Below are 21079 nucleotides of genomic sequence, written 5' to 3'. Positions count from 1 at the left end.
TACACACTATGTACTGTACATTAACTATACTACAGTATACATACAGTTGATTCACACACTAGGGGGCGCTGCTGCTGCTGCTGTGTACTAAAGTATTGACCATCGTGAGCATCATGTGGTTCAGAGTCCTGATGACTGGTCCAGCAGGTGTGGCTCACCTGACCATATCAGAACTGGACCATCCAGACGCGTCACCTCCAACACACAGAAGATTAAGTGTTAAACGATAAAGTCAGATCCATTTGTAAAGAACCGTACTCACCTGTGTCCCTCACCTGCAGATGTTGGTGCAGCAGTGGCCTCTGGTGGAAGGAGGTGGTGATGCAGCCAAAGGAAATGTTTCTCCAAGCAGCTTAACTGGTTCAAATCTCAAAGAACGTTTAAATGTGAGCTCTGATGAAGTTTATTTTCCTGACACCTCATGACTCCGTGAACTGATAAGTTCAGGTGTTCAGGTACTTCAACATGTCTCACAGTACACACAACATAAAATACTGGGTTTTATCAAGTATCCTACAGGTGGAAGTAACAACAGGAAAGTTTCAGAGACGTCGGGTTTTGTACTGAGCTGTGTGTCAGCCTGTCTGAGCTGCTCATTCTTACAAAGGAAGAGAGAGAGTGACACCTGAGCACACCTGTAAGTCGCCGCAGTGACGTCACACAGATTTAATAAGAAAATGACATCAACCAGTGAAGTGAAGGGAAACAACATGACAGATGTGGGTTTGAGTCCAGCAGCAAACATAAGAAACAAACATTCATGATTGGAACATGTTCTGTCTACACACGGCTGATGGTCCAGAACGGATCCTCAATAATAATAATAATAATAATAATAATAATAATGATTTAAATCTAATCAGTAACAGCTACATTCACTGATTCATCTGAAAGAGCCGGTGAGTTGATCGTGAGTCAGAAGAACGACGTATTAGAAACCAGAGTTCCTTCAGTTACTACGTCTTTGACTCTACGTCATGTCACTTTGTTTTTTAGTGAATTCAACTTGTCGGTTGATCAATCGATATAAAATGAATAAGGTTTGAAACGACTGATGTTGGACGTGTCTCTCAGGAACTACAGCACGGTGCACAGTCTGTGATGGTTCTGCACATGAAGAACAGTTGGAGAGCAGCAGCCACAGATGTCAGGAACCGCTTGAGTTGTTCCTCAGTTTCCCTGCAGGTACTGAACAGAGAACGCCTCCAGCTGAGTCTCCAGCTCTGTGGATCTGTTCCTGCAAAACGACGACACTCTAGTGAATTTCTACTGAACGTTATCACCCCCACTGAGCTGTGTAGCACTAGTAGAGTCCGCACCTGAAGGCCTTGGACCGCCTCTGGATGTTCTCCAGCCTCTGGATCCTGAAGCTCAGCTGCCGGATGTTTCCCTCCAGCTCAGCTTCACTCAGATCCACTCTCTGGCTCAGACGGCTGAACGTGGACGACAGCTCCCTGACACGCGCACACACAGCAGAATAAACCAACCGTTCACGCTCCCGTCAGGTGTTCACTGTGCATCAGGAGTGGGTGTGGCCTTACTTGCACACCTGCTGTCCGCAGGCAGAGCTGGTGACGGGGACGACAGCTCTCAGGCGCTGGGAGGCGTGCTCCACAAACTGCTGCTTCAGTGCGCGCTCCCTGCTGGCGTCGGTCCAGGTGAGTTTCTCGTACAGGTAGAGGAGTCCGTAGAGAGACACAGAGAGCGCAATGAGACGCCAGCCCACCGAACGACACACCTGAAGGAACAAGGACACACCTGAAGGAACAACGACACACCTGAAGGAACAAGAACACACCTGAAGGAACAAGGACACACCTGAAGGAACAACGACACACCTGAAGGAACAAGAACACACCTGAAGGAACAAGGACACACCTGAAGGAACAACGACACACCTGAAGGAACAAGAACACACCTGAAGGAACAAGAACACACCTGAAGGAACAACGACACACCTGAAGGAACAAGAACACACCTGAAGGAACAAGAACACACCTGAAGGAACAAGGACACACCTGAAGGAACAACGACACACCTGAAGGAACAACGACACACCTGAGGAGCCGTTAAAGGAGCAGGCTGCACATTTTACAAACTGCTCCTTCTGTTTCATTATGTGACATTCCAGTCCTGGGGGGCTGAGCCCCGACTGTCCAGGTGAGAGGACAGGTGCTAATCGTTTATAGACATATGGGCGGGTCCTGACCTTACGTTTGTGTCTCCCAGTAAAGTCTCTAACTTTGCAGGACGTACCACTCCTCCGATCACCAGAACCATCATGGACGCTCGGGAGGTGACGTAGACCAGACCTGTTGCTATGGAAACCACCATCTCGTCCTTAAAGGTGGAGGCTTCCTGCAGAAACAGAGCGACGTGTTTTTTTTATTGTTAAAACTGTTTCAGCCTCAAACAGCTGGAGTTTCGTCTGTGATGTGAAGACCTGCAGTCTGGAGTCGGAGCTGCACAGCGCCCGCTTGGCGTTGGCCGCACCGATGAAGCGGGTGACGAGGGCGGTCCAGCCCAAAGAAAACTGGAACTCGATGTTCTCCCGGAAATCTGCACAGAGGGCGGCGAGGCCGAGGTCATAGGTCAACTCAAAGGAGGTAGAAGGAGCAGAGAGCTGCTCCTGGACGGACAGAGACAGCAGAGGACGGACGCTGTCTGAGGACAGAGCAGAGGGTCAGAGGTCAGAGGGTTCTGAGGATTCTGATCCACAGGAAAATGTCGTCAGACGTCGTCGTTACCGATCATGTGTCTCTGGGCGTCTCTGATGTCTCTGAGGACGCTGACGGAGCAGCGATGAGACAAGCAGCCGACCATCCTCTCCTCCACGTGCAGCAGCAGCTTCTACAGAACGGAGGAGAGATCGGATCAGATCCAGCTCCTGCAGTTCAGGGGGGTCAGAGACCTCATTCAGGACCTGGACCTGATGGTTACACTGTGGTCAAGACTAAGAAAACCATTTGTTTATGTCCTGACCTGGATCTCGTTGACTCCTTACAGTAACACCTGTCACCTGAACAGGTGAAGCGGAGCCATGACCACACCCACAGGGGTATAAAGGAGCAGTCCGACAGTCGCCAGATGTTCCCACATGCAGTTTTACTGCAGTACTCGCAGTTTTACTGCAGTACTCACAGTTTTGTAGAGCTGCAGAGTTTCCTGTGTCGGGCTGAAGTCGGCTCTGAACTCGTCCACCAGGACCGGAAGAGACCGGATCTGGTCTGAGAGAGCGGAGGCCACCTGACGACGACACAACCTGCTGTTACACACTAATACACACATGTACACACTAGTACACACATATTACACACTAATACACACTAGTACACCCATATTACACACTAATACACACTAGTACACACATATTACACACACGTACACTCCAGTACACACATGTACACACTATTACACACATATTACACACTAGTACACACATATTACACACTAGTACACAGATATTACATACATATTACACACTAGTACACACATATTACACACTAGTACACACATACTACACACATATTACACACTAGTACACACTAGTACACACATTACACACATATTACACACTAATACACACATATTACACACTAATACACACACATTACACACTAATACACACATTACACACTAATACACAAATATTACACACTCGTACACACATATTACACACTAGTACACACATATTACACATATTACACACTAATACACACATATTACACACTAGTACACACATATTACACACTCGTACACACATATTACACACACATTACTCACTAATACACACATATTACACACTAGTACACCCGGTGTTGTTGGACTGGTTTCATTTTTCCAGAACCACCAGTGGGTTCATCACTGTCACAGTCTGGACTGAACAGAACCAGAATCAGTATCCGGCTGCTCCTCAGACCAGGTGTTGACCGGTGACTGACCAGGTGATTCTCTACAGGTGAGACGACACCTGTCGGCTCTGATTTCTTCACCTTGGCAGCGACGTCGTCCGTCAGAGTCTTGATCCGCTCTCTCACGTTGTCGCTCAGACGGTTAATCTGCCCTCGAACAAAGTCCAGCTGGTCCCTCTGCTCCTCGCGCTCCTCCAGGCAGCAGATCCTGTCAGAGGTCAGAGACAGGCACACTGACCTCTGACCACGTCAAACAACATGTGACTAAACTAAATTGCGTCCTCAGAACATCTGTGAGGGTGGAACAGCTACTTTAAGCACAGAACCCTGGGTTCAGGTTCAATCTGGCAGAACCTGGATGAACCCGTCTACGGCCTAAGAGGTTAAAGAGCCTCACTTCCTGTCAGCGGAGGCGATGTTGATGGCGTCCATCACGGCCTTGATGGCCTCAGTGATCTGCCACGCTCTCACTGTGTGCTGCTCGAACTTGGTCTTCACGGCAGACTGGGAGATAAACTCCTGCAGGGTCACAGGTAAACCGGATCGGGTCAGAACGTGGACTAAGGTATACACATACAAAAAGATAGAAGTGGTCTGGTTTCATACCTCAAACGTTCTCTCAAACATCTGGAACTCTCTCAGTCTGTCGTGGAAACCTTCGGCCAGAGCGCCACCTGCAGGACGTTCAGCTTCAGTGAAGGTGGAACGGTTCTAACTTCTTCTGATCTGACAGAACCCACAGCTCTGCGCTGCTAGGGTTCTACTCGTTTTACGATGCAGTAACACGATCAGGCAATGCACGAGTCCAGCAGAGGAGCGAGAGGCTTCAGCAGTTCAGACGTCACTTCAGAACGTTCTATTCTGACCCGTTCACACTGCTGAAGCTTCTCGTTAGCGGGTCACCTGACTGTTTTTAACGTACAGAACCACGACCCGGTCCTTCGCTCACATTCAAATTCCTTCATCTCCGAAATCCTGAGTCACAACATTAAAAGTAATTAAGCAGCAGGTAGCGAGTACTCCGCATGTACTTCGTCTGATTCTATCTCCTGGATTCTCCTGCGACTGCCCCTCACCTGTCTCACCTGTCTCACCTGTCTCGGGCATGCCCTGCGCTCGCTGCATCCTGGAGCTCAGAACCTCTTTGGCCGAGACGAAGAAGATCCTCCCCGCAGCCTCTTCCAGACCCACCACCTTTAGCTCCTCAGCCAGGAAGCTCACACAGCGGTCCAGGTGCTGCTTCCTCACCTGGACAGCAGGGGGCGGAACACGTCACCCTCACCTCGTTCAGATGTTATTAATAAATCCCTTGTGTTTCTGGACTCACGGACCTCCTCGATGTATTCAGGCTCAGTCACCGAGGCGTCCCATCTGTTGTGGAGGATGAAGATGTTCGGTTTGGAAATTCTCTCACTGACTTTGTGGAAGAAGAGTTTCTCCTGAAAACAGAAGAAACGTTAGAAGAGTAGAAGAAGAAGTGCGACGAACCTGCGAGCGGGTTCCTCACCGTGTTCATCAGCGTCGACTCTGCATTTCCCACCAGGACGAAGACATCGGCGTCCAGACAGAACTTATCGATCCAGCTGTCCAGCTGCAGAGTGACGTCGGTGCCAGGGCTGGGTCAAGGGTCAAAGGTCGGTATTAATCATTTAGCTTCCTGCTTTGTTGTTTTGACCTGATTTAAATGTTTCATTAGTGAGGAACTTGCTGCAGCATCATAAACATCATAACCACAGTTTAAACCTCCTTTAAACCTGATGGAGCTTTTTCATCTGTAGATACTACTTAGTACTATTTATTACTACTTATTACTACTTAGTACCATTTATTACTACTTATTACTACTTAGTACTATTCATACTACTTAGTACTATTTATTACTACTAATTACTATATATTACTTATGACCATTTGTTACTACTCATTACTATTTATACTACTCATTACTATTTATTACTATTTAATACTACTAATTACTATATATTACTATTTATTACTACTCATTACTATTTATTACTATTTATACTACTCATTACTATTTATTACTACTCATTACTATTTTATTATTACTACTTATACTACTCATTACTAGTATACTATTATTACTACTCATTACTATATCATTAACTACTTATTACTACTCATTACATTTATACTATTTATTACTACTCATTACTATTATTACTACTCATACTATTTATTACTATTTATTACTACTTTTACTACTCATTACTATTTATTACTACTCATTACTATTTATTACTACTAATTACTATTTTACTACTTACTACATTTGTACTATTTATTACTACTAATTACTATATATACTATTATTACTATAATTACTATTTATTACTACTTACTACTACATTTGTTACTATTTATTACTACTAATTACTATTTATTACTATTTAATACTACTCTTACTATTTATTACTACTTATTACGACTCATTACTATTATTACTATTTAACTACTACTTACTACGCTTACTATTTATTACTATTAATACTACTAATTACTATATATTACTATTTATTACTACTCATTACTATTTATTACTATTAATACTACTAATTACTATAATACTATTAGACTACTCATTACTATTTATTACTATTTATTACTACTAATTACTATATATACTATTTATACTACATTATATTTATTACTATTTATGACTACTCATTTACTATTGTATTACTACTGTACTACTACATTTGGTACTATTTATTACTACGAATTACTATTTATTACTACTTACTACTACATTTATTACTACTTATTACTATTATTACTACTCATTATACTACTAATTACTATAATTACTATTTATTACTATAATTATTATTTATTACTACTTACTACTATATTTGTTACTATTTATTACTACTAATTACTATATATTACTATTTATTACTACTAATTACTACCTATTACTACTTGTTACCATTTGAATGCAGCACTCGAACAGAAGATTAGATCTCTTTTTTTATTGTCTCGTGCGTCTTTAAATCACAGACAACAATGGAAAAGAATTTTTCTTGATGTTATGAAATTGTTCATTTTTTGTTAGACCAGTGATTTGATGTCAAACTAAACTGTTGTTTTATGCCGTCGTAGTTTACTGACGACATTTGAAGTATTAATATATTAGAAGATATTATTAAGATATATTAAGATAAGATCTGTGGAAAGATTAGTGGTAAAAACACGCTGCACGTTCTCCTCCGTGTCCAACAGTTGGCGCTGAGGTTTTAGGATCTTTGATATGTATGTTTGACTTTTCTCCTGTGTTGAGGAGTTTAGAGAAGATCTTTGAAACGTATCCAGTAATAAATACTGGGCTGACTTTGGTTTGCTGGTGGTTTCTGGAACCCAGACGTTCACACCTGGGTGGATACGCGCTCAACTTACCTGTCCATGAGCACCAGGTCGTCTCTCAGCAGAGCGCAGCGACTTTTAGGCCAGAACACTTTCACCAGACTCCCAGAGTCCAGAGTGGGATCCATGTGGAGAGCGTGAGCCAGCTGGTTCACCGTCTGAGGAAGAGGAAGAGGAAGAAGAGTTATCGCAGCTGAATCAGCAGCAGATGAGAGAAAAATCAAACGCATAGAAACAGTCCAATGTTTCTTTAAACCACTGTTAGTCAGTGTCTGGGTTTCCTAAATGTCGGACTGCTCCTTTATAGCCTCTGGGTTTGGCGTACAGAGACGCTCCTCCTCTCATTGGACGCCTCGGTGGTGAGGTACGCCTCGTCTGCTTCAGTTCCCTCCACCCTCAGGAAGCAGTTGGTGGTGTGTCCGATGCCGCTGGGCAGCACTCGATCTCTCAGCATGGCGTTGATCACCGTGCTCTTCCCGTTACTGGTCCTGAGGAACAGAGACCAGCGTCAGCAGAGTCTGAAGACTTTTATTCTGAAAGGATCTATAAATAGTAAATAATTACACTAAACTGAATGTGGCCTGAATTCTCCAGAAACAGGAGAAGGTTGGAATCAGTTTCATGTTTGAAGCTGTTTATGGACTCGTTTTACCCCATTTACCAGGAAACCTTTAGTTTATTGCATCATCACTTTCTACAGAATCAGGAAAAACTCCACTGGTTTTATTGTGTTCGAGTTTCAGCTGAAGACTAAGATGCAGCAGCAGCTTGTGAATCAGAGATAAGTTTATCTGAGGCGACAGTTTGTTCTCAGAACAGAAAAATACTGGAAACCACCAGATCTCTGCTGCTTTTATCGTCCACAGCTTCCCTCTGCTGCACGTCAGACAGGTCTCGGCTCGTGACCTCAGAAACACCGAGGCCACCAACGTGCTCTGAATCCGTCCGATTGGGCTTCATCTACGTCCTCGTTCAACCCGACAGTTTCTCACCTGCCAAAAAACGCCACCTTCATGTGTCTCCGGACCAGAACCTCTCTGATGGTCGACAGCTTGGTGGCGCAGCTCTGCATCTCCAGAGTCTGCTCCTCCACGGCCACCTGACCCAGGTCGTCGCTCCGCCACACCTCTGACACCACAACAGACACACAGCTGTTAGACTGCTGACCTCCGGGCGGGTGGGGGCAGGGTGGGGGCAGCGTCCTCACAACTACAGACAACACAGTGTGTTTCTGACCGTCCACGAAGGTGAAGCCGTCCTTCACGAAGTCCAGCAGCTGATCAAAGATGGAGGTGATCGATCGCTTCGCTACGACGAAACGCCGCAAAGGAGACGGATCCACGACATCCATGACCCCTTGACCCCTACACACAAACACACACACACTAACACACATTAACACACACACACACACACATTAACACACACACACGAACACCAACAACACAGTGTTACCGTGTATTTTCCGTGTTCTGTTTGTCTCCTGTTCAGACGTCAGTCGTGTTCTTCGTCCCCGTCAGTTCCCATCATCCCTCTGTTCAACACACACACACACACACACACACACACGACGACTGAGCGGATCCTCGGCACACAGAGCTCAGCTTACACTGCTGTGTGTGTGTTAATGTGTGTGTTAATGTGTGTGTGTGTGTGTGTGTGTGTGTTAGTGTGTGTGTGTGTTAATGTGTGTGTGTGTGTTAATGTGTGTGTGTGTGTATTAGTGTGTGTGTGTGTGTGTGTGTGTGTGTGTTAATGTGTGTGTGTGTTAGTGTGTGTGTGTTAGTGTGTGTGTGTGTTAGTGTGTGTGTTAATGTGTGTGTGTGTGTTAATGTGTGTGTGTGTGTATTAGTGTGTGTGTGTGTGCGTGTGTGTGTGTGTTAGTATGCGTGCACTGATCCTCTTAACAGGATTACAGCTGCTTCACCTGTTCCACCTGCTGCCTCCGTCATGTGTGTGTTGACTATAGCTTCGTTATCATCGCTCAGTCAACGTCTCGTGTGCTGTGGCTGGAGGATAATTAATTATTAATGAGCAGCACCAACATCCTGAATGTGAACTGACCACAGTCGGGTGCATGACTGTGATCAGATCATCTCACATTTACATTTACATTCAATCATTTATCAGACGCTTTTATCCAAAGCGACTTACAAGTGAGGAACAAGACAAACAAACCAAATCTAAGTCAAGAAGAAACAACATCAAAGCAAAGTGCTGTTAAAGAAGTATTTCTGTTTCAAGAGATGTGAGAACAAAAGAGTAGAAAAGTTTTTTTTAGTGCAAAGGAAGATGATGAAGAGTTCTGTGTTCATCAGTTTTTTAAATATTAAAGTGAGGTGGCTGAGCGTGCAGAGTTCTCCAGCTCATTCCACCATCGTGGGATCACTGAGCTGAACAGTTTACCCTGGTGTCGACTGTGTGGTGCTGGTACCAGACGACGTTCCCTGGTTGATCTTTCTGATGTTGTGGAGGTCATATCTACACGACCTAGAGACTGAGGCGATGTGTTCCGTGAAGGTCAGCTGATCATCAATGATGACCCCCAGGTTTCTGTCTGACTTAGTAGGGGCAATCACCGCAGATCCAATGTTAATGCTGATGTTGTGTTGAGTTGAAGGCACCAGATTCTCCTCTCAACTCTTCAGAATTCATCATCAGTAAACACAACAGAACCAACACCTGGTGCTCAGGTGATGTTGATCCAGGACTTTTTAACAAACTCTAATCTGGTTCCTGTTGACTCGGGTATTGACGCCTCTGTTTCCTGGAGGCTGACCTGGATCTGACCGACTGTTGTTAAGGTCGGTTTCTTCTTTTTAGCAGTAACAGCTCCGGACGTTACTGACAACACTTCTCAACTCTACACCTTTGATTTTGGAAATGAACTAAAGAGGAAGGAACACACATCAGAGCAGTCAGCCGTCCAAATACTTAAGAGCCACTAAACCTGGACAGGTGTGACTAAAGGTGGCTGTAGTACCTACAGGACGCTTCAAATGAAAACCCATGTTCAGCATCTTATTTCAGATCCGTTGTGGTTTCCTCAGTGAAGAGGACAGAAGAGAGACAGGCTGCAGTGAGACCCGGAGCGAGCGGTGGGTGTGTCTCTATCAGCTTCAGTCAGGTTCAGAGGAAAATGCAAACGGTCGCTGCAGTTTCATCACCGACGCCAACATCCAACCCGGCTTTCATCACCCTGTCAGCTGACGGCCACACCCGGCTTATCTGGGGGGGCTGTCTGTGTGTCTGCTGCTGTTTCAGGGTCGGGGTCGACTTTTATTTTCAAACTATGATTTGTAGTGTTAACGTTTCTTTATCCATGCGTTTGGTACCACAGGTGTTTAATAGTAAAACTACTATCACTACTACATAGCCATTTCCATCAGAACGTCCTCAGTTACTACTACTACTACTACTACTACTACTACTACTACTTCAACTGCTGATCACTAACCACCGTGTAGCTAATTTCTCGGCAGCGTTTTATCTTCCACACTGGAAACCTGCTCACATTCATTCTGTGCTGAAGCACAGAAGCTGAACGTGTCCAAATATTTATGGTCTTTTTTTTGGTCGAGCTGCAGCATTAGGACCCTGAAGAGGTGAGAGGAGGAGGAGGTGGAGGAGGAGGAGGAGGAGGAGAGGAACAAAGTGTGGAGAGAGACAAACGATGGCAGAACGAGATAAAACAGAGAGAGACAGACGGACGCTGGGGAGACATTAGAGAAAAGACTGCAGACAGATGGAGACAGATAGAGAGAAGGAGGGAGGGAGGGAGGAGCTGAGGAGGAGGAGGAGTCAGGGAGCAGGGAAGGAGATAAGAAAACAGAGTGAGCAGAGAGGAGACGTCCACGCTGAGGAGGATCAGAGAAGACCGTCGGGCTGCAGCAGGAACGAGAGAGCGAGCGCTGAAAGACAAGAGAAGAAGAGCTGGAAAGAGGCGGAGGCAGCACCACCCACGGAGAGAAAGTTTCCACACACAGTCGCAGCACCGTGTGTTTCTGTTTGTGTTCACAGCAGCGAGGTGGAAAATAAGAGCTGCTGGAAAAGAAGCAGGAGGACGGACGGGAGGACACATGAACTTCAGCACGAGAGTCCAAGAAGAAAAGCAGCAGGAAACATTCCCACTGAACTTCACGCTGATGTCACAAGAGCATCATGGGAACGTCTTAGGTCCATAAAGACATAGACCTGAACGCCGTCCTCTGGTTGCAGCATGCTGGTCAGGTTATCCCCGGGCACCAGCTCTCGGGGTGGGGTAGGAGGGCGCCGGCTGCTCCCTCTGCTCCTGGGAGTGACGACGATGATGATGGTGATGATGGTGGAGGCCGTGAGCGTCGATGAGATGGAGGCTGACGAGAGTCTGGAGATCCTGGAGGACGACGTCAGCACCGACAGCCTGGTAAGAACCTTTTCACAGGTGAACCCACAAATGTTCCAGCATTTTCCCGCATGCTGTGTGAACAGGAACCAGACGTTCTGCAGCCGAACGTGTTCCACTGAGTCACATCAGGGATCCAGACCCGGATACAAAGAACGAATTACTGATCACTCTGAACATGTCACAGTGTCCGTCTGACACTGACAGTGATGGGGGCGGGGAGGACCCGGTTCTGGACTGGAAAACCAGTCCAGAGGTGACTAGAGGTAATACAGAACCACGGTGTCGGCTGCTGGGCTTGAACGGGGTTCTGTGGGGTTTCTGGACCCACTGTGTAGCAGCTTCATCCAAGACCTGAGTCCAGGTCTCATTAAACCTGTTCAGGTTCAAGGTGGTTTCTGTTGACAGCTCCTACATATAAATCGAGGAGAGAACGAACCACAACGTGGAACCAGTGACCTGCAGACCGTACGAATCAAACGCTGATCATGTGAATTCTTCTGGTTACTGAGCTTGAATCCAGCTGCAGCTCGAAATCTAATCCTGCTGCGCTGTGTCTCTCCTCCAGGAGCCGGGGCTCTCTGAACCGTCCAGAATGACTCCTCACAACTCCTGGTTGATCTTCAGAAGAAACTCCAACAAGGGGGACAACCGGAGAACCAAAGGGTCCAGAAGAACCTCCAAGGTCTGATTAAAAAAGATCATTAGTGATGACAGTGATCGGATCGAGTCTGTTCATATAGTTTACACATAGTTCTACATTGTGGGTTTTGGATCAATCCAGATTTGGTGTCTAGTGAGTATTTGAGCAGCAGAACCGTGAATGTGGGTCTGAGACTGGACCACCTGTCCATGGAGTCAGGAGACAGTCGGCCTCAGCCACGAGAAGCAGTTGTACTCATCTTCATATGTGTCTCTGCAGCATGGTCTTCCAGGTCCTCCAGGACCTCCAGGGCCCCAAGGGCCTCCAGGACCACCTGCCCCTCTCCTGCCCCAGCAGCAGGTTCTCATCCAGGAGCTGCAGCAAAAACTAAGAGGTGAGACCCGACCGATCGCTCCCAGATTAACTCGATTTTAAACCAGGTCCAGGAGCTGCGTCACTGTCTGGTTCCTGTGAAGAGTCCAGTCCAGCAGCTCGTCGGACTCGTCTCATTCATCCCTCTGTGTTCTGTGTGGAGCCTGTCTGAGACCTTAATAGGGGCAATTTGGTGGAGTGTGGACGGGACTTGGCTCAGCGGCGGGATTCCTGACATTCCTGCTGACTGATGGGGTGTGTGTGTGTATGTGTGTGTGTGTGTGTGTGTGTGTGTGTGTGTGTGTGTGACTTTCTGCACGTTAGTGTGTGTGTGTGTGTGTGTGTGTGTCTGTGACTTTCTGCACGTTAGTGTGTGTGTGTGTGTGTGTGTGTGTGTGTGTGTGTGTGTGTGTGTGTGTGTGTGTGTGTGTGTGTGTGTGTGTGTGTGTGTGTGTCTATGTGTGTGTGTGTGTGTGTGTGTCTGTGACTTTCTGCACGTTAGTGTGTGTGTGTGTGTGACTTTCTGCACGTTAGTGTGTGTGTGTGTGACTTTCTGCATGTTAGTGTGTGTGTGTGTGACTTTCTGCACGTTAGTGTGTGTGTGTGTGTGTGTGTGACTTTCTGCACGTTAGTGTGTGTGTGTGTCTGACTTTCTGCACGTTAGTGTGTGTCAGTGTGTGTGTGTCTGTGTGTGTCTGTTTGTGTCTCTGTGTGTGTCTGTTTGTGTCTGTGTGTGTCTGTTTGTGTCTGTGTGTGTGTGTGTGTGTGTGTGTGTGTGTGTGTGTGTGTGTGTGTGTGTGTATATCTGTGTGTGTGTCTGTGTGTGTTTGTGTGTCTGTGTGTGTGTGTCTGTGTGTTTCTGTGTGTGTGTGTCTGTGTGTCTGTGTGTGTCTGTGTGTGTCTGTGTGTGTCTGTGTGTGTCTGTTTGTGTCTGTTTGTGTGTGTGTGTGTGTGTGTGTGTCTGTTTGTGTCTGTGTGTGTGTGTGTGTGTGTGTGTGTGTGTGTGTGTGTGTGTGTGTGTGTGTGTGTGTGTGTGTGTGTGTGTATATCTGTGTGTGTGTCTGTGTGTGTTTGTGTTTGTGTGTCTGTGTGTGTGTGTCTGTGTGTTTCTGTGTGTGTGTGTCTGTGTGTGTCTGTTTGTGTCTGTGTGTGTCTGTGTGTGTCTGTTTGTGTGTGTGTGTGTGTCTGTGTGTGTCTGTGTGTGTCTGTGTGTGTCTGTTTGTGTCTGTGTGTGTCTGTTTGTGTCTGTGTGTGTCTGTTTGTGTCTGTGTGTGTCTGTGTGTGTCTGTTTGTGTGTGTGTGTGTGTCTGTTTGTGTGTCTGGACTGATCCATTTCACTGGTGCTGGACTACAGGTTTCTACTGGTTCTGTCTCGTCTCAGTCAGCTGGCTGTAGGAGAGAGGAGCGTGTTTCAGAGTTCATGGTGAATTAGTTGTACAGCAGAGGTTTGAGTGACTGATGAGCTCAGACGTCTGCAGTCTGACCACAGTCGGAGTTTCCACTCGTCCCACACACGAAGGTCGACACACTCTGTGAATCTGTCGTCTCTGAGCTGAGTAAAAACCCTTTTTACTTCTAATTCCTCTTCTCCTGTTTTTCTTTCACTTCCTGTTTCACCGCCTCTCAGACACGGCAGGAGGAGTGTGTTTGCTGTGTGACCGTCCTCCTCGTGTGGCCACGTCCTTCCTCGGTCGCCTCCTGCAGACCGTCGCCATCCCGCGGCGCAGCCTGCTGGAGCTGCAGCCGTTCAGCAAGGTGAAATTAAAAATGAAGCAGGTTTAGTGGGCGGAGCCTCAGACTAATTCACACAGGGATTAACTGCTTCTTGTGTTTGACCTTTGACCCCTGCAGCCCTCAAACTCCGAGCGGAGCCTCCAGAGGGGTCAGAGCTTCAACACCAGCACCGGCCGATACACAGCACCCGTCTCTGGCTTCTACCAGCTCACTGCCAGCCTCCTGATAGGTGAGAGTTCAGTGACGACGACTCAGACTTCAACTTCAAAGTCACACAGAAACCTTCAGGGAACGTTCTCACACAGAAACCTTCAGGGAACGTTCTCACACAGAAACCTTCAGGGAACGTTCTCACACAGAAACCTTCAGGGAACGTTCTCACACAGAAACCTTCAGGGAACGTTCTCACACAGAAACCTTCAGGGAACGTTCTCACACAGAAACCTTCAGGGAACGTTCTCACACAGAAACCTTCAGGGAACGTTCTCACACAGACAACAATCGTAGAACAAACAGTTCCCTGTTCGTCCTGTAGATTCATGTTAGATTCATGTTTCTGCTGCAACCTGTCGACTCTAAATCCACAAACACACCAGCTGCACGAGTCCACGTACACAAAGCAAACGGCGTTCACCGGTGTCAGGATTTCACTTGTAACCACGCTGTGATCCCCCCACGCTCCCTACAAGCCTGGATCTGAGCACCGAGGCTCAACATAAACCTGAGTCCACATACTGTCAGTAACTGATCTCTATCTGTGTGTCAGAGTCTGGAGACAGAGTCCAGATCCGGATCAGAGACAACGTCAAGGCAGCGATCTGCATCGAGTCCCTGTGCCAGAGCAACCTGTGAGTACTGACCTCTAAAATACTACGTATGCAGAGTATAGTACAATACAGTATATTATAGTACAGTACAGTACAGTACAGTATAGTACAGTATATTATAGTACAGTACAGTATAGTACAGTATAGTATATTATAGTACAGTACAGTATATTATAGTACAGTATAGTACAGTATATTATAGTACAGTATATTATAGTACAGTATAGTATATTATAGTACAATACAGTATATTATAGTACAGTACAGTATATTATAGTACAGTACAGTATAGTACAGTACAGTATATTATAGTACAGTACAGTATAATATAGTACAGTACAGTATAGTACAGTACAGTATAGTACAGTATATTACAGTACAGTATAGTACAGTATATTATAGTACAGTACAGTATAGTATATTATAGTACAGTACAGTATATTATAGTACAGTACAGTATAGTACAGTACAGTATAGTACAGTATATTACAGTACAGTATAGTACAGTATATTATAGTACAGTACAGTATATTATAGTACAGTACAGTATAGTACAGTATATTATAGTACAGTACAGTATAGTATATTATAGTACAGTACAGTATATTATAGTACAGTACAGTATATTATAGTACAGTACAGTATAATATAGTACAGTATAGTACAGTATAATATAGTACAGTACAGTATAATATAGTATAGTGCAGTATAATATAGTACAGTACAGTATAATATAGTACAGTATAATATAGTACAGTAAAGTATAGTACAGTATATTATAGTACAGTACATTAAAGTACAGTATAATATAGTACAGTACAGTATATTATAGTACAGTACAGTAAAGTACAGTATAGTACAGTATGTTATAGTACAGTATAGTACAGTATATTATAGTACAGTACAGTATATTATAGAACAGTATATTATAGTACAGTACAGTAAAGTACAGTATAGTACAGTATGTTATAGTACAGTATAGTACAGTATATTATAGTACAGTACAGTATATTATAGTACAGTATAGTACAGTACAGTATATTATAGTACAGTACAGTATAATATAGTACAGTAAAGTATAGTACAGTATATTATAGTACAGTATATTATAGTACAGTATAGTACAGTACAGTATATTATAGTACAGTACAGTATAATATAGTACAGTAAAGTATAGTACAGTATATTATAGTACAGTACAGTATAGTATAGTACAGTATATTATAGTACAGTACAGTATAGTACAAGTACAGTACAGTATAGTACTCGCTGTAGCTGCAGTTCAATGCTCCACCCGTGCAGCAGCAGTCTGTCTGGGTGTTTGAGGCGTGGAGGGATTAAAGTGACTGAATTAGGCCGAACCAGCCGTCACACTCTTCCTCCAACATCACAGCACAGAAACGATGGAACAGACAATATCTTTAGAATCTTGTTCCTTCAGTTCCACCGTCCTACAGTGTGAAGTGGAACAGCTGAGCTTGGACTTTACCTCGTCACCTGTCTGTGTTTCAGCTCTGTCGAGTCAGTGATGGGCGTGGCGGCTGCTGGAGGAACATTCAGCATTCTACTGACAGGAACTCTTTACCTACAGGTACGACGCGTACATCCAACCACAGCCTGAAACACCGCGTTCACCTTTAAGAGGAACAGTGTCAAAGTGAAAACACAGGTTTATTAAAGTTCCAGCACGACAGTTGTACTACGAACGACGTCGCTGTACTACGAACGACGTCGCTGTACTACGAACGACGTCGCTGTACTACGACCTGTCTTCTGTCTTCTGGACACTTCAGGCTTGAGTTTCCTCATATTTCTCTGTGTGTTTTTCAGGCTGGAGAATATGTGTCTGTGTTCGTGGACAACGCCACCGGCTCGGCCATCAGCATCCTGCAGGACTCGGTGTTCTCTGGGATCCTGCTGGGAGTCTGAGCGCACACACACCTCCAGTACCTGGTCTACAGTGCCTGAAGCTTCACCTGGTCCAGTTTTACACCTGTTCTCCATCACTTCTCCATCACTGCATCAGCTGCTGGAGAAGCTCAGCAGTGAACAGCAGGACCCCTTCTCCACCTGGTCTTAACATGAGATCCTCATCAGGGCCTCTGATCTGGATCCAGGAGCCTGGGTGGAGTTCAGAGGAGACGGTGGACACCAGTCCAAACACACACGTACACGTCTTGCTGCCGTTTCTTAAAGCTGAAGATGAAGCTTCCGTGTTTTCTAGCTTTGGTTTTTCCCTTCACAGCAGCAGCCTGAGCTGAGAGACGCTGAACGTGTGCTCGATGTTGTTCCTGTAATATCACTATTTATTCTCTGGATGTGAATAATTCTAATAAATCTTTTCTACTTGCTGTCGGTTCTCATCGTTCCAGGTCTGTTCAACTGTTCGTTGAATGATTTCTAGTGTTTGATTTGAAAGATACAGTAGCTGCTCTATTATCATTATTATTGGTTTTTGAATATCTAAAAAGAAAAAACACTCAGTGAATCAGTTTCAAACTGCTCTGAATAGACCTCAGATCTGACTCAGTGAGTTTTTTTACTGCAACATTTACTCTGATTTCTACTCACTCTAGTAGTTTAACTAGTACGTTGTAGTTTTGTGGTGTGTTCCACCTTCTGAGGCTCAGACTTACAGCAACAAACAGCTTCTGTAAAATCTGTTCTAGCTGAAAAACGATGCCAAAGTACACTTCACACAGCAAACACTGAATAAACAGTGTTTGGAGGTGGGTCGAGGTGAGATCATCCAACTCACAAAGTGGCGCCTTATGTTTGGCACCAGGCCACGAACACACACACACACACACACACACACACACACACACACACACACACACAGGCTGAATCACCGTACAAGGTGTGTCGACAGAATAATGAGAGCTGCCTGACGGCCCTGCTGACAGCACGGCTCAGTGAGCTAAACAAACTGAAGCACACGAAGGAGAGTTGGAGACGGCAAATGTGAAAACCACAGTTACACAGTGTTTCCACTGTGCAGTCTCTACACGTACGAGTTAAGTCTCAGCAGTTTTCAGTGTCCCTGAAGACAAAGCTCTTCAGATCTGTGCAGAAAACCTCTCATCGGGCTGTGACTCAACTTTTCATCCATCAGCTGTGAAGTGACGTCACTGAAACAGACTAGTGTGCACCTCATGCACACTGCAGTGACCTGCTGACAGAGATCAATAAATGATTTGAACCATAAACAGAACTGTGGGGAAGGAACGAGTCCATTATCCTCAATTAACAGCTGGTGGTCGTGTAACATTCACTGCAGCTGCGACACCGACGTGTCGCTCGGGTTTGACAGGGAAACAGTTCCTGCTGATGTCTGAACCGTCCCTGGTGACATTTGTCTATGCTGCCCTGAGATCATCTCACAACACAGACCTTTATATCACTGGACACTTCAGTTCAAAGTTCAAAGGGCATAAAAAATGAACCTGTTTCTTTCACAGGAAGAAAATCCTTCACATCAACATGTCCAAACGCTCGAAGTCCCTTAAAATTAATTTACAGGAGACACAGACGGACACATGGTTCAGACCAAAACTTCTACAGGAAAGAGAGGAAACGACGAGAGACGTGGGATCACTGGAAGATTAGAACTCACCCTGCTGAAAAACACACGTAGGAAAAAGAGTTTGAGAAAAGGGGAAAGAAACTTTCAGGAGAGATGCACACGGACACCCACTGGTTTACAGGAGGAGCTCTGCTGTCCTGTCTGCCAGGACATCTTTAAAGATCCTGTCACGTAGCCACAGCTTCTGTAAAGTCTGTCTGCAGAACTCATGGACAGAGAAACTGATCCATGACTGTCCAGTTTGTAAGAGACTATCTTTTCAGAGTGAACCTCCCTGTAACATGGTGTTAAAGAACCTGTGTGAGAGTTTGTTACAGGAGACAGAGCCGAGATGTTCAGAGAGTCTCTGCAGTCTGCACTCGGAGAAACTCAAACTCTTCACCAGTTCCTAGAAGAGGAAGAGGAGGCCAGGATGGCTGCACTGAGGGAGGAAGAGGAGCACAAGAGTCAGAGGATGAAGGAGAAGATGGAGGCTCTGAGCAGAGACATAGCAGCTCTTTCAGACACCGTCAGAGCCACAGAGGAGGAGCTGAGAGCTGGAGACGTCTCATTCCTCAACAACTACAAGGCTGCAGTGGAAAGAGTCCAGCAGCGCCCCCTGCTGGAGGATCCACAGCTGCCCTCAGGAGCTCTGATAGACCAGGTCAAACACCTGGGAAACCTGAGCTTCAACATCTGGACCAAGATGAAGGACGTGGTCTCCTACACTCCTGTGGTTCTGGATCCAAACACTGCTCATCCAGAACTGATCCTGTCTGAAGATCTGACCAGTGTGAGACGAGGAGAGAAACAGCAGCTTCCTGAAAACCCAGAGAGGTTCAGATACTGGTCTGTTCTGGGCTCTGAGGGTTTTAACTCAGGGACTCACAGATGGGATGTTGAGGTTGGAGATAGTACAAACTGGAAACTGGATGTGTTAGCAGAGTCTGTTCAGAGGAAGGGAAACACAGTAATTCAATTAAATGTAATTTTCTTTTCTTTTACGTCAACTTTTGCCAAACTCCCTGAAAGTCCGGATTCCTGCAGAGCATCTTTAAACTGGTTTAAGCTGAGCGCTGCAGGAACACTGAGTCTGCTGAATAATCTACAGGAAAAAAAAAGGTTCCGGACAAAAACAGTCCAGTGTTCAAGCTGCTCAGGGGACTGTAGTGGTGTGGGAGAGGATTCAGGTACAGACACGAATCGAATCTGTTACAGGATTATACAATACAATCCAGTTACCTTCACACCTGCTGGGTGGCACGGCAGGGGGGCGAGCTCGGTCTCAGGCAGGAGGACTGACAGAGCCGAGTCAGAACTTCCAGCATCAGATTAAACATGAGCTACGATTTCTCCAGAACTCTGTGGGTAACTGACGCTGACCAGAACAAATAAACACATTACGCATGTCTTCACGTCTTCTACCTGTACTTTAACAGTCTATGAGCTTTTCTGAAGACTTGCACCTGAGGATCGACCGATTCATTAGACTTTCTCAGATGCTTCGGATGCTCTTAGCTGATCCAAACCTCTGGTCGTTCCACGCTGCCTTTCTGTCTGGTTTATAGTCCTGGTGCTTTGTGTTTGTGTTCAGGTTTTAAAACCAGTGTTCTAAGTTGTTCTGACTCTTCTCTAATTATCAGCTGCGGCTCCTCGACCTGCTGGATAAAGTTGGACAGAGTCCTGTTGTTGCTCGTTTCTGAGAATCTAGGTTCTGTAACTCATCTCTTGCACAATAACTTGATGCTTGACAGTTCTCCAACCAGCAGATGTAGCTGCAGTACTGACAGGTGTCCAGCAGATGGCACACCAGCATACTTACTGTGCTGCTGCTGGACACTGTGAAGCATCAGCCTGACTTCCTGCAGAACAGAATCACATGAACTAAAACTAAACTAAAACTAAACTAAACTAAACTAAAATAAAATAAAACAAAATCAAATTATAAAATAATATAAAATAAAATAAAATAAAATAAAAACAGAGAGATAAACAGGTACCTGCAGCCTCCAGTCACACACCTACTTCAGTAGAGTTCATGATCAGTTAGAAAACGTTGGACAAACTCTCTAAGTGTGAACAATAAAACATTTTCCCACGTGTGAAAACTGACACACAGACACGGTTGCATCCCCTTACTTTAACCTTTAACCCTTGACCTTTACTAACAGAGGACAGTGAACAACACAAACTCACCTGAGAGAAGATGAAGTCCCGTTTCATCAGGAGAAAATATTCCTGCAGGTTAAAGCTGCTAAA

The 21079-nt window shown here is 45.3% G+C and overlaps 3 protein-coding genes across 10 annotated transcripts; 2 read left to right on the top strand and 1 right to left on the bottom strand.

The window, feature by feature from the left end:
• Nucleotides 1-630: 630 nt before the first annotated feature.
• mfn1a (mitofusin 1a) lies at nucleotides 631-9744 on the bottom strand. Of its 8 annotated transcripts, XM_026362781.1 has the most exons (20): nucleotides 9702-9744; nucleotides 9223-9304; nucleotides 8751-8829; nucleotides 8532-8659; nucleotides 8288-8423; nucleotides 7621-7783; nucleotides 7329-7453; nucleotides 5419-5527; nucleotides 5243-5350; nucleotides 4997-5159; nucleotides 4518-4585; nucleotides 4309-4430; nucleotides 3993-4119; nucleotides 3142-3246; nucleotides 2748-2850; nucleotides 2444-2664; nucleotides 2257-2358; nucleotides 1542-2038; nucleotides 1320-1454; nucleotides 631-1237 (listed from the first exon to the last, which is right to left on the bottom strand). In XM_026362781.1, the coding sequence occupies exons 4-20, from the start codon at nucleotides 8644-8646 to the stop codon at nucleotides 1171-1173; spliced, it is 2466 nt and encodes an 821-aa protein (XP_026218566.1). In that variant the 5' UTR covers nucleotides 8647-8659; nucleotides 8751-8829; nucleotides 9223-9304; nucleotides 9702-9744; the 3' UTR covers nucleotides 631-1170. The 8 variants fall into 8 exon arrangements, 5 of the variants coding, with proteins under 5 accessions (XP_026218566.1, XP_026218568.1, XP_026218569.1 ...); XM_026362783.1 differs by lacking the exon at nucleotides 9702-9744 and having other exon boundaries at nucleotides 1542-1778; nucleotides 2210-2358; nucleotides 9223-9463; XM_026362784.1 differs by lacking the exon at nucleotides 9702-9744 and having other exon boundaries at nucleotides 1542-1738; nucleotides 9223-9463.
• A 102-nt stretch (nucleotides 9745-9846) lies between these two features.
• Nucleotides 9847-17656, top strand: si:ch1073-184j22.1 (erythroferrone). Its single transcript, XM_026362788.1, has 8 exons — nucleotides 9847-11700; nucleotides 12248-12364; nucleotides 12602-12716; nucleotides 14322-14449; nucleotides 14546-14657; nucleotides 15195-15276; nucleotides 16768-16846; nucleotides 17086-17656. Exons 1-8 carry the CDS (start codon nucleotides 11515-11517, stop codon nucleotides 17182-17184), a joined length of 918 nt encoding a protein of 305 aa, XP_026218573.1. The 5' UTR covers nucleotides 9847-11514; the 3' UTR covers nucleotides 17185-17656.
• Nucleotides 17657-18707: 1051 nt separating this feature from the next.
• On the top strand, nucleotides 18708-20318 carry LOC113163801 (nuclear factor 7, ovary-like). The gene has a single exon (XM_026362786.1). It carries the CDS (start codon nucleotides 19173-19175, stop codon nucleotides 20154-20156), a length of 984 nt encoding a protein of 327 aa, XP_026218571.1. The 5' UTR covers nucleotides 18708-19172; the 3' UTR covers nucleotides 20157-20318.
• Nucleotides 20319-21079: the final 761 nt, after the last annotated feature.

Source organism: Anabas testudineus, chromosome 17 (genome assembly GCF_900324465.2).
Source record: "Anabas testudineus chromosome 17, fAnaTes1.2, whole genome shotgun sequence".
Lineage (NCBI taxonomy): Eukaryota > Metazoa > Chordata > Actinopteri > Anabantiformes > Anabantidae > Anabas > Anabas testudineus.
The sequence above is the reverse complement of the archived record's forward strand: the minus strand, read 5'-3'. Positions and strand labels throughout refer to the sequence as shown.

Excerpts from the sequence above, each read along its gene's own strand:
- mfn1a (XM_026362781.1), bottom strand. The coding sequence starts at position 8,646 with ATGGATGTCGTGGATCCGTCTCCTTTGCGGCGTTTCGTCGTAGCGAAG. Across the intron at positions 7,784-8,287 it reads AAGGTGGCGTTTTTTGGCAG|GACCAGTAACGGGAAGAGCA; the intron begins GTGAGAAACTGT and ends TCTGTTCCTCAG. Across the intron at positions 5,528-7,328 it reads GACCTGGTGCTCATGGACAG|CCCTGGCACCGACGTCACTC; the intron begins GTAAGTTGAGCG and ends CCCTTGACCCAG.
- si:ch1073-184j22.1 (XM_026362788.1), top strand. The coding sequence starts at position 11,515 with ATGCTGGTCAGGTTATCCCCGGGCACCAGCTCTCGGGGTGGGGTAGGA. Across the intron at positions 12,365-12,601 it reads GGTCCAGAAGAACCTCCAAG|CATGGTCTTCCAGGTCCTCC; the intron begins GTCTGATTAAAA and ends GTGTCTCTGCAG. Across the intron at positions 14,450-14,545 it reads AGCTGCAGCCGTTCAGCAAG|CCCTCAAACTCCGAGCGGAG; the intron begins GTGAAATTAAAA and ends TGACCCCTGCAG.
- LOC113163801 (XM_026362786.1), top strand. The coding sequence starts at position 19,173 with ATGTTCAGAGAGTCTCTGCAGTCTGCACTCGGAGAAACTCAAACTCTT.